The sequence below is a fragment of the Poeciliopsis prolifica genome, unplaced genomic scaffold (genome assembly GCF_027474105.1).
Source record: "Poeciliopsis prolifica strain line A6 unplaced genomic scaffold, Auburn_PproV2 SCAFFOLD020, whole genome shotgun sequence".
Classification (NCBI taxonomy): Eukaryota; Metazoa; Chordata; class Actinopteri; order Cyprinodontiformes; family Poeciliidae; genus Poeciliopsis; species Poeciliopsis prolifica.
This window is the reverse complement of record NW_026562395.1, coordinates 1302427-1315648: the sequence shown is the minus strand read 5'-3', so window position 1 is coordinate 1315648 and position 13222 is coordinate 1302427. Positions and strand designations below refer to the sequence as shown.

Here is a 13222-nt window from a genome sequence, read left to right as displayed (position 1 = left end):
GGCTTTACCTTCAGCATACAGGAGGTACACAGACAATTGCAGTGATGTTTTATGAATATCTAAACCAAGGACATAGAGATAGATGTTGGTTTTAAATCTCATATCCTGTTTTATTGTTCAGACACGACAGAACAAGATGTACAATACACTGTACAAAGAACACGCACTCGTACACGCACATCGCCCATCATACATGTAGATACATGGAAAGACAAATGAAAAAGGCTCATTTGTCGTTGACACAGGACAGAATGGTGTCTTGATTGATACAGACAGGAGTTTCTAAGGGGATCCACTGATCAAACAACTCTTGTACACGATGTGAATGAGAACGCACACACACACGCTTTCAGAGACAGTTGGACAGTCACAGAGGCCAACAGGAGAACTTTTGCATTTAAAGGGGATTTTTCATGGAGATTTAAGGATCTGGTGACAGCAAAAGATCAAAGCAAACCAACAAAAAACCTCCAAAGTCCACCTTGAGACAGAACGAGCTGCTGTCCACAGTGACAGTGGTTCAGTGGATTTCACAGGGACTGAACTGTAATTTCAAGCTCCAAGCTGTTTGGATTCGAAAACTGCAAATAGCTTGGATTCAACACTAAGGCTGTTTCCACGTTTGTTTGGTGGGTTTTCTTGTTGTTTTACTACAAAATTTTAAACCAAAGGTTGACATTTAGGAGATATTGTCACCCCATTTACAAATGTTACCTGCTTGTCTTTACGCCAAGTAACTTATAACCACAAAAACTTGTAATGCCACCACCAAAGCTGAAATAATAATTAAAAATAAAATAAAACAGTTAAAAAGAAAAATGTAAAATTCTGTGCTTTTAAGATTTTCAAAAATGTAATTTTACTGGTAGATAGCAGAAAAAAATACTTTTTAAAAAAACATTCAATTATATTTAACTTACAGAGAACAGATGAAACTTTAAAAGTAATGAAAAGACTCTGTTTGTCTTTGTTTGTCTTTGTTTTATCCTTCACTGTCAAATATCGCCCTAAATTCATTAAATAATCTGCGAAGCCGCACGCGACGCAAAGACAAAATCAAAAACAAGAAACAAAAGGAAGATGGTAAACTGAAGAGCTTGTGAGCTGTGATCGGAATCACTGCCCGCACGTTTTTACCAAACAAAAGCTTCTCAGATTACGATTAAAAGCGTCCAGAAAGAAAAAAACGCGGAGCTTCAAACAGAACAGACTCCAGCTTGACTTCGACAATTCAGCGCTAAGAGTTTGCCTCAGATTTTAAAACGGCAGACATAAAATAAATACTTTTCTCTCTACTCTTTCAAACAGAATAGACAGTAGGTAGGAAAGCAATACAATGGTGTCAGTTTTGGCATTGATCAAGTACAGATGTGTTCTTGGCAACAAGTGATCGTGTTGTTTCCTGGCGCTGGCTGCGTCCAGGCCTCCTGAACTGTGTGACGTTAGTGTTATTAATCTTTTATTTTAATGCACCGCGTGGAAGAATCTGGACGCTGGAGTCCAGATCGGCTTCAAAACCCATCATCAGCAGCCACCGAGCCAAATGATTGCCACTTGGGTAAAACAGGGCTTTCACGCAACATGTAAAGCTTGTGTTTCTGTGACCTGGTGGAGGCAGAAGTCTGAACAGTTAAAATGCTGGAAGGCTAAAGAAAACCCATGTCCTGAAGACGGCAGCTGGACAAACGAAGGCGTGCGAGGGCCAAAGTCGGACACTCTGAACCACGATTCAAGTTGGAAGAAACCGGCCTCGGTGAGTCAGACCAGCTCGGGCCACACAGTGATGAGCGATGAAACTGACCGCAAGGACGTCTCCGAGCTCATTCGGAGCGCAGGTGAAGACGAACCAACATTTCCTAGAAAATTGAACCCTCTACTCTGAATGGGCAGTTTGTTGTGGCAGCTCACAGTGAGGCCTGTATTTAGAGGAGTGCTTCACATACGTCCATGTCTGGACAGCGGCAAATTAATTAGCAAGGTGTCTTGCTAGGACAGTCACCACTGCTAGGACGTGAAGCTATGTTATCTAATTATTGAGCACTTTGCCCAGCTAGCTCAGGTGGGAGGCGTGCTGTGATTGGTTCTGGCTTTGAGGGCGGGTCTTAGCGCACCGTTCCCCTGCTTAGCCAGGCCTAGCTGATCTTTTCTGGGCCGCCGGATGTTCAGAGTCTGTGCGCCTCCGCGCAAAGGTGTCACTTCCTGTTGTCCGTGGAGGAGTTAGCCGTAGTGTCCGTCTTCGTCTCCTCTGCGCTTCCAGGCGACTGGAGCGCTGCGGCGTTGGGCCCGCCCCCGTTTTGAAGGGTTTCCTGTTTGTACTGTTGCAAGGCGCGGCTGACAGCGTCCTCCACCAACCTCCTGCTGACCCTCAACAGCTCGGCCTCGTCGGGCTCCGAGCGGCGGCGTCCACCTGAGGGGAAGAAAAAGTTGATATAACAGCAGCATTCAGCTTCTGTGCACCACAAATCTGGAACAAACTTCCAGAAAACTGCAAAACTGCTGAAACACTGTTTAGAGTTGCCTTTGAAGCATAATTGATTAAGAATTTAATGATCGGCACTTGACTAATTGTAAATTTAGATTGTTGATTCTATGTTGCATGACTTTGTGTTTTCAAGTCGTAAAGCCCTTTGAAATGCCTTGTTGCTGAAATGTGCTGTACAGATAAGGTTTGATTGATGATTGATTGATTGATTGATCAAACCATGGGGTTTTTGATGCTGATGCAAACACTCCCAAATGTTGGAGAAGGTTTTCAGCTTGTGCTGCCATTTCGTCACTTCATACCGGTAAATAAAAAGCTTCAGACTCTTAAAAGCCCAACCCTTTACAGCTTCATTAAGAACAGTAAAGGAACAACTTCTGCAGTTCAACAAGGTTCCATCATCATGTGTTGACTTCTCATTCCTCTTTGTCTCCATCTCTCAATGGATTCACAATCTTGCATAACATCAAACACCAGCCCACCTTCCTCTTTACTCAGACAGATCCTCAATCTGATTTACGACAGGTTTTAATGTCAGGAAAGACTTTTCCTTCCAAGCTATTGAGAAAACAAAGTCCTCTTGCTGTGTTCTGCATATTGAGGCGACTGGAGAGACTCATCTCATCAGACATGCCAGATACAGTGTCAGTAGACAGCTTTTTCATGCCTCCTCCAGTCACCTTTTCTTTTTTTTCAGTCTGTGCTGCAGAAACAAATTTAGCTCTTGAAAACTACACTAGTAAGTTGTGCTTTCGGATTTGTTAAATGTATGATTACAACGATCACAATGCAACCACAAACAGCTTTTAAAAATAAGCATATTGCTTATTACAGTGGCCTGGAAGGATTGTTGCCAAAACAGAAGTGAAGCTAAAACGCAGCACTTTGGCTTTTGCTGTTTTATGGTGGTTTTTGCATTTTGTTGACCCTTCTAGGCCACTGTAGCGCAAAACTGTAGAAGAGCTCTCTGATTATATGCAATTAACAACATCTACTTTTCTGGCTTAAATTATTGACAACCTTATTTTACAGAATGAAATATGAATCCATCATTTCATATCTTCAAAAATAGGAATGCCAGTTTTACCTCTACCCTGCCTCCTAATGTAGTCTTTCAACTTGACAACATTTTATCATATGAAAATCACCAATATCAATGGCTTTTATTTACAGAGACTTTCAGTTGTAGGTTAGCACAAAGTAATGCCTAATGTGAGTAGGTTGGAAAAATATTAGGTTTTACAAAGACAAGTCCGGCATTCATAAATGCCAGTATCTTGTACCTGTGTAATTGACAGTCCAAATGTGTGTAACCTGTTCAGCTTCCAAAAACGGCTAATTGTTCGACGAAGTCTCCGGAACGAGAATCTGCAGAGCCGCCGAAGGCGTTGAGAGGGAGTGCAGCGCGGGTCACGTAAGCAAACTTAAACGGAGAACGATCCAACTCTGGGTAGTGTAACCCCAGATGAAAGACGCAACTCGACACCGGAGGATGCGGACTATTAAAACAGCGTTGCTTTGAGAAATCGCAGAGCTGTGACTGCGGAGCTAGAATGAGATCTTGTAAAGTCTGTTTTAAACAAAAGAGTTTGTCAAGAGCAGCCCTGCAGCTGAACACCACTGCAGGACTGCTACTGTAAACATTTCTGTTCTCCAATTATTGTTGAAAAGAACATAAAACCGTAGGAGAGTTCACAAAACATTCAGATAAAGAAAAGAATGTTATTTTTTTTCTGTAAAACATCTGTCTGTAGGACAAGAAAAAAAAAAATTTTCACTGAGTGTGATGTGACGAGTTTATAAAAGATATAAATGTTGAACTATATGAACACATTTCGCTGTCTGAAGCAGAAAGTAATTTGCAGGTTAAAAAAACTGAAGAGGTTTGAATCGCTCTCCAAATGCACGTCAGAGAAATTAATCAAACTGAGTCAACGGGGGCAGACAAAGAATGATTCTAAATAATTGCACAGGCACTCTGGAGTTTTCCCCCCTTCTCCTTGTAACAATCACGATAATAGGTGAGGCAGTAACTGGGGCAACTTTTATAGGATTTCAGTCATTGAACAGAAGCAGTTGTGAACGATAATGTTGATATTCTTTGCTTTCACTGTCAACTGAGCAGACAGTGTGTCAAATACTTCTTACTTTAAGAGCAAACTCAGTGAGACTCAAACACCAGTTTGTTTGCTGAACATCATATATGAGTATTAACGTTCAAATCTGTTATCAAGTAGCCAGTTTTCCGCTCCATCATTTCGAAGAGTTGAAAAAAATGTGAATGATCCGCTTTGCAAACATTTTGAGTGCTTTTCATTTGTGGGAGGTTTCTCAGGGTTTATTTTCATTTTTTCCCCCTCAAATACATTTAGATAAATGCAGAAAATAATTATTATTCTGAAGATAATATATGAGCATCCTCGCTAATCATAGTCTGAACCAAGCAGTTAAAGACCGGATGTCTCCACAGAAGAAAGGATGTTATGACAACCGTTATCTCACAGCTCCTGTGAATTTTGCCATTTTTCTTCAGTAATGGGGGGGGGGGAATTGTCTTTAGCCCGCTTGATTTCTTGATCACTCTGCAAAGGTGGCAGAGAAAACGAAAGGCGAACAGAGGGGGCAAATCTGGGAAGACGGACCGCCCAACCAGCAGTGAGGAGAAACTTAAAGACGACATAAAGTCAATAATTGATGTAGAAATACAGGTACAGTTGGCAGGCAGGCTGCAAGCCGGGGCGGCAAGAATAGAAAAACCAGGCTGCAATTGGGTTGGTCTGAGATACACACACACACACACACGTCTCTGTTATAATCACGTCATCATCTGATTACTAAAGACTGGAAGGAGATCCTCCAGCTAATCTTCCCTGGTCTAAAATCCCACTGGCCGGTAGGTTTGTTTTATCATCGGGCAGAGTGGGGCCTTTTTGTGCTTTATAGAAAAAGAGTGAATGCAGGAAGAAGAGTGAGATAGCCCCTGAGAGGATGACGAGGTCCGCGTCGGTCAGAGTCAAATCCCAGGGAGAAGATTAAAAAGCCTGCTCGTTTCACATCTCTGTTGTTTTCTATGTTCATTCACAGATTAGTGATTTATTATGTCCATGAAAACAAATCTTGTAGGCGCAGCTAGCTACAATAAAAGAAGGATCAGAATCCTAAGCAGTAGAGAGTAGATAGGGAAAGACAGAAGAGGGTTTATTTTTGAAAACAGCAAAATGCTGGACTGGTTTCTACATTATGTAACGAAGCTTTGACTCAATTCTGATTTGGGTGCGATATTCTTACCCAGCAGAGACAAAGATGTCAGCTGGAGGACTAGAATTAGACACTTTTACATTTTTAAAAGCCACCATCCTGAAACTGCTGCTGGGCTCCACCAACAGCGACTCCACAGGGTTTTGAAGAAGATTCAGTGAGGTGTTTATAAAATCCAGTGTTAGTTTCTTGGTTCAGCCTATACATGAAAACCAGTTGCTTGTTGGTAATAAACAGCTGAAACAGCACTGCGAAGGAGAAGTGAATTTCTAGTGGCATTCGTGGCCAACTTGTTACACTTCCAACCTCGTCTGCCAATGACTGTGGGAGAAGATGTGCAACAGGGTCAGAGCGGTCAGTACAAATAATGGCCACTTTTACACGATTCAACCAAATGTCCTGAAAGTCTAACCTGTACTTACATTTTGATACATTCTATATGTCTTATAGGGAAAAAGCTACTTAATAATAGTGTAAAACTCATTAGAGTGTAGATGTTTACATTGTGACCAGCCAGAGAAATGGCAAAAAAAAAAAACTTAATAAGTAAGTTATGCTGTTTTCTAACTGGCATTTCTGAAAATACGCTCTGAGTCAAAATAAAGGTGCATTTTGCAAAATGTACTCTACATCTTTAGAAAATGTTTATGGCTATCCCTAATTACAGTAGTTATAAAAAGCAAAATAATGCTCCCAGATTGCCATGTAATCGTGTGGAGTCTGTTTTTAACGTTCGGCAGAGTTTATTCTGGTTAGAGATCTGCACTTTAACGTCACACAGAAATGTGCAAAGGTTTAAAATACAGCTGCATTAGCGCTGTAGATTGACTGTACAACAGCTGTCATGTTCTAATACTCTGATTAAAGAGTGACTGATTGCTTCGCTGGTGACTGTAATCAGAGGCAATCTGCTCGCCCGCACTTCGCAGAAATCAAAGCCCGCAACTTATGCATTTTGAGTTTTATGACCTTAAAAAATTAGTCACACCAGATTGTCACCACTAAGAGTATATTCGGTTGATGTGAGCATTGTGCGTGGTGTGGGTTTAGGTTGGTCTTGATAACAAAAGCCCGAACAGAAACCAGGAGGCACCGGCAAATACCTCACTTACATTTCAGAATAAACTCATGTTTTTGTTGTTTTTCCTCCTCACTTGTTTTCTACCTAACGAGATGTTCTGCTCCCTTCTGGTTACTCGTGCTCTATCGAGTTTTGAATCTAAGGCGCATCCATGCTGTTGTACTGAGACGCGATTAGATTACCCGTGACCTCCCTCTCGGATAGACTGACTCGCGCCTCCGACTGATCTCTGTGCATTTCTTCTCCCTCTGAACTTCGGTGTCTGAATTTCTGCGAAACCAGAGCCACTTTTTTGGGGCGCGCACATTTCTGCATAAATCAAACAGGTGCACTTAGCTCTAATGATCAACTTCTGCTCAGGGTCATTTAAATCACATGACGCAGACCTCGCTTGCCTTTTCCACGGCTCTTCCAATCATGGAGGTAAACCTCTGCTCATTACCGATGATTCGGTCTGGGCGACCAACAACCACTCAGAAATATTTTTTCCATCCATTTACGGAGCCTTGCAGGACAATTCATACCAGCTGAACGTTTTCACTTTTTGTCGCATTAAAACAGCCACCTAATTTTATTCTGATTCGCATTTAATGAGTTTGACCAAACAAAGTAGTGCATGACTGCCAAGTGGGTGAAAAAGGATGCATAGTTTTTTCCAAATTTTACTAATAAAACTTGAAATGTTTGGCGTACTTGTACACCCAGTCGCCATGAATAAATAATAAATATAACAACCAATTAGATCCATAATTTCTGCAACTAACAATAGATGTTGTTTGATTAAGAAAAATGTAAAAAATCAGCTACATCTTAAAAAACTGAAGAGTAGTCTACAAAAGTCCCTTCCTTAAAGAAACAGGAGGTGATTCTTGATGTATCAAGGGCAAAAACCCAGGCAGTACAGTTAATGGACAGTGTCCCTAATCACTTCCTGACCAGCTGCTCTGACCAAGACAGAGGCCAGCACTGCTCGGCTCATTTAGGCTCACTTTGAAAACGGCAAGTCAGCGTCACATTTGATTCAGCGAACCACAAGTTATGCATCCATTCGATTTTCAGTGCAAAACATTTTCAGAGATTGATGTTTTGTAATCAAGAATCATTAGTCAGACTATTATTCATTTCGATTGTGTTGGGATTAAATCATATTAGGAACTCGACTTGTAATCACAGATAATTTAGGTTACAAATTAACCCCAGTGCCTTAATTGCAGACATGTGCAGTGAGTACACATACTTGAGCGCTTGACATGGATCGGTCTCTGAGTCAACTCTGCAACACAAGAACAAACATCGACTGTTAAGTGAGGACAAAATGAAGAATAAAAGCAAGCACAAGTACAGTAAATATTATCCTAAAAAGCGGTGGTGTTGTTGAGCCTTATAAGTCTCTGTGGGGTAAAAATAAGTTGCATGTGTGCATTTTCTGGGCTGTGGCACAATGCTAGAAACCAGAAATAGGTAGAGCATCTATCATAAAAGGCTGCAAGCTGTTTAAAATTTGTGAGTACATACAATAAATCTTGGTTTTATATTAAGACTGGTAGGTAGGAAGGCGAAAATAAAACGGCACGTGAATTCCAGAAAGTAAAAGGTGGCAGATTTTATATTTTTTGTCTGCAGATCATCATCTGTGATCATCTTCATGAGTCATCCACAAAACTCAAACTTTAGTCCTGATGTGAGTCGGCTTATCGCTGCTTGTCAAAGGTCTTTTCTGTGTGTTTGTCTGATAAGGGCACATATGTTTGAGTGAAAATCCTTTTATCTGAATGTTCGATCTCAACTCTGATACAATGCAAGCCTTTATGGTGGCAGTAAAGCTGCCCTTCGTCCCCGTTTCGCAAATACATAGATAGGACTTTATGCAACTTGACGAGCCGCCAGGATGACACGTATGTGGAAAATCATTTCCGTGACTTATCTCGAACACCACATACCACACGTGTTCAAGCAGCATCCTGAACACAAGACACAACGCCGCCTCTTTCACCTCCAGTGTTGTGTCCTTTTTTTTTTACTTCCTGCACCTTTTCCTCTCAGCTTCCTTCTCCAGCCTTCGTGTCTTTATAGTCGACCTTTTCCCACTCTGTCACTCTTCTGTTTTTTGTTTTGTTTTTTCGCTGGCAGGGTTGTCATGGCTGCAGAGATGAGAACCAGACAGGCACTTCAGCTCTGAACAACAGAAAGAGGTTGCTCTGACTTCCCATTCATGTTTGGCAGGTTTCGCTCGCTTCGGTCTCAAAGCCTCTTCTCCTTTCACACCACTTAAACTTCGACCCCCCCGATCCCCTTTAAAACTTTAAAAGAAACATCTTTTAAAGTTGGGAGGTTCTCCTTTGAATTAATGAATATTTTTGTGGCGTTCCCCAGGGATGGATGTTTATCCCAAGTGTGCATCATGGAGACAATATGAGAGCACTTATCTGTCCTTAAGCTACTGGTTATCTTGGAACAAAAATTTATAGTGAGCAAGTATGAGCAAGCAATGTTTAAAGATTAAAACTTTGAAAGTGAAAAACTCTAAAGGGTTAAAATATACAAGAACCTTAGCTGGTAGTCTCCATTCACTATGTACAAATAAAACCTAAAGAGGTCATAAACCGTGATTCACTGCATATAAAGGTTTGCAGTTTTATCATACTGAACATTTTCCACGTCGTGCACAATAACTACAAAACATTACATCAACTTTTCATTTCGTTTCATTTTTAGGACATGAAAATTGATCTTTTATACAAAGCTAGAAGCAACATATTATCATCCAACATTCAAAGTGTATTTCTTTTTGAAAAAGAACGATACAACCAAAGGGGTTTTACAGATTTCAGAGAGTTGAGGTTTTTTTTATGCTGTATTTCTGCCTGTGAGGTCCAAATATGGACTGGTGTAACTTAGGTACTCAGGCAATGAAGCAATTTAAATCACAGTAGAGATACATGTTGGACATCTAGATACTTCATTTCTTTCTCAGCATGTAAAAGCATCTAATATAGTAGTTTTTAATGTAACGCTTCAATAAAAATAGGTTTTCTTATAGCTCATTGAGATGTACTTTGACATTTATACACAAACATTCTGAATAAACTAAACTAGAAGTGAAAAAATGCTGGCAATTAGTCAATCATTTCTGTGTCATAAATGTCACGTTTTACTGCCATCTCATTTAGTGGCAGTAAATAAATGAGTGATAAAAACAGCTGAGTAGCAAAATGATATACATAAATATAATGTATTAATGCTCCTGCATAAACATAGTCATTTAGGCAGACATGAAAAGGCGAAGAACATAATTATACTTTTACCTTCCTAAAAATAAGTACTGCTGTGACATTTCCTATGTGAACCAGGAGCATAAAATGGAGAATACGAAGAGCAAACGTTGGGATGTCGTAGGTATAAAGTGGATGGTATTTGGAAATGCTGCACATTTTCAGTGTGAGTAACGGGAAGTGGCATCGCGTGCAGATTTACATTGTTCTGTGTGCTGCAACCTTTAAACTGCATGAGCTCAAACTCCTGCATTTTCATTCGTCTTGTCCTTTATCGGCTCCAGACATCCAGAGGAGTCCATTTTTGGTCAGGTCAGTCTGCTGAATGGTAAAGCAGCTTGTTAAATACTTACCATGGTGGAGGAGGGTTTCCTAAAGTGATTCCTAAAGTTTATCGTTCCAGCCTATTTCCTATTGGTGATGTTAACCACACACTGAGGCTCGACATGCACAGTGCATGCAGCAGCAAAAGGACCCATAATAATCCAATTAAATACTTAATCATATTCACTGGATTCATAAGACTATCTATAATGTTTATATCCAGCCTCATAATCTGCTGTGATGACTAATTCTTCCCATTTCAGCAGATTTCCTGAAAGCGTGAGCGGAGGTTTGCGCGGAACGCTAATAAAGCATATGTGGCACGACGAGATGGAAAAGTAGAAAGAGCAAGGGGCAGATGGAGAGGAGGGGAAGGGAAGGGAGGGAGAGGAGAAAGCCACAGAGGAGGAACAGCCAAAATGAAAGTTCGAAACTGAGATATGAGAAGGCAAAGCAGGAGAAAACCAAACTGGAGGGGGTTTAATTTGAGGATGAAGGAAGAACGAGGGGGAGAAACTGGATCCTGAAGATGAGGAAAGATGAGGACAGCAGGGGCTGAGGCTCCAGAGCAGGGAGTGAGATTCACTGATGGTGGAGCAGTTTCCTGAGGAAATGCCAAAGACTCCTCCAAACCCATGACACTGCCTGCAGCTGAGAATTCAAACACTTATTTGTAATCACTCAGCGTATTTGTCAAGCGTTTCAATGAACACGTGACAAAACAAAAACTAAAATACGTTTTCTGACTGAAACACAACAAAGAAGTTGAAAGATAAAATGGCAGCGCCCTTCTCACTCAGGAATAATCCACTTGAGGAAACATTTGGCTACAGCTCTAAAGTCCGATCAATAAGCGTAAGAGGTGGTTAGCAGAATAGTTTATAGGCCTGTGGCCTCCAGCCTCAAATGTCATTTGACAAGGCGATGAATGCTTGGCGAACATTTGCAATGCTGTGTAGAAAATTACTCGGCAAAGGCAAAAGGAGAACCAGATCTACGGGACACGTCCACTGGGTTTGAAGCGGCCTGATTTCATTGTGTTTCAAGTTTTGAAGTAAAAATAATAATAATAACAATAATAAAAATGTTTCTGGCAATATCTCCCTTCAGGCAGATAATGGCACCGAGTGCACTGGGACACAGACATATTATTTTAATCCAACGTGCGAAGACAGTTATATGGAAAATAAATCCTTCTGCTGACAGTGAACACAATAAAAAGCTTCATTGTTCTGCTCACACCTGTAGAAAACAGGATCAAACAAAGCATTTTTTAAATTTATGCTTTAACTTCTGATGTTTATTGGATTATCCAGGGAGCTTAAATGGAAGTACATGTAGTTCTGGGAAATAAAAAAAAAAAAAAAAAAAAAGAGATGACGCAGATGGCCATCTCTCTTAAGCAGTATTTTGTTTTCTGCCGTCACCAGCAATAATGACTGTTGTTTTGCATCACCCAGTAGTGGGTTATTCATACCAACAAGTTGCTTGAGAGGCATACAAAAAAAAAAACTGCCTTTCTCATCTTATAACCACAGTTACAGTTAATTAAAGAAACTGGAACTATGCACTTTGGCTGGGCTCCAGTCCAGTGATAAGCATGGTGAAGGATCTGTGTTCCTGTGGGCTTGTTGTCCTTCCAAAACCGTGGGAAACTTGACAGATTTCAGGGAATTATAAACTCTACTTCTGAAATGAAGACATAAAAATGTCTGGTAGGCTCTGCCAGGAAAGCAGAGCTGGGTCATCATTGGTCTCTCGGCAGATTAATCATCTAAAACATATAGCTAAATCAATTCAGAAAAACTCGACTAGACACATAATCCATATGCTTTCATAGGTAAGTCAATCCCCAGACCTAAATCAGATAAAGCCAGGAGAAGAGGGCATAAGAGAGGACGGTCTAGAGTGATAGTGCAAATTGCTTGCTCCAACCTTTTGCATAAAGCCTTGATGAATCTGTTGTGTACGGTAGAATCTAAAAGAAGATAGTCCACCATTAAGGCTCAGTATTGAAGAAAGCGAATCTCTGTTAGCTTGAAAATATGGTGTTGTGCATTTGTCTTTGTGAACATGGATGAACCCAGCGAAACACTCTTAATCCCCTACTTTGATTTACAAGAGCCATAGGCTGCTGCAATCCAACAATCGAGAAAATCACAACTCAACCCTAGAGTTTCCAGGATAGTGTTGAGTTTCAGCGCTAAATTTTGCTGTTGAACTTGACAAGCCACAGCTATACTATATGGTGAAATTGTCTCTAAGAAACAGGAATAGTCTGAACCAGGCTGTGAAGTATGCTTCATCTAAACAGTGTCTGGATGAGTAGAAACACCGGCTGCGATCCAGTCAAACACAATCAAACATCAGCGACTCGGAGCGCTAAAGAAGTGAGCGCCTTAAAAAACACACATCCGCCTGCGATGCCATTCAGCTTAAAAACCGCACCCGCGATTCCCACAAATTTTAGGTCATATAAACTGTAACGTTTTATGAGTCCCTCCTATTTGTCAGGCTGTGATGCATAAAAGCAGCCAGGTGTTTTCTGCTGAGTGGCCAGACTCAAGACTTTCATAAACTTATTTTTAAAGGACATGAATAAATAATGTGAATATTTTAAGCCTCTCTGCTGTGACGACGGAGCATGAAGGAGTTAACACCGAGAGAAAGAGAAGAGGAGTCTGGGCATGGAAGGTGAAACAGGATGAATTAAAGTGCGGTGCATGCAGCTGGTTCCCCTGCTGCGCTTCCCCCCTGCTTCTGTGTTCTCAACTTTCTCTCCTTCCTGCTCACATGTGGTCTCTG

At 40.9% G+C, this 13222-nt stretch overlaps 1 protein-coding gene across 3 annotated transcripts in view; it reads right to left on the bottom strand.

Annotated features, from left to right (window-relative positions):
* Positions 1–340: 340 nt before the first annotated feature.
* LOC129369071 (A-kinase anchor protein 7-like) overlaps positions 341–13222 on the bottom strand; it is a 41540-nt gene continuing 28658 nt past the window's right edge. For all 3 annotated transcript variants that reach the window (XM_055044380.1, XM_055044381.1, XM_055044382.1), the window contains one exon: positions 341–2407. In XM_055044380.1, coding sequence (XP_054900355.1) covers positions 2193–2407 — 215 coding nt within the window. In that variant the 3' untranslated portion in view covers positions 341–2192. The remainder of the gene's footprint in view (positions 2408–13222) is intronic.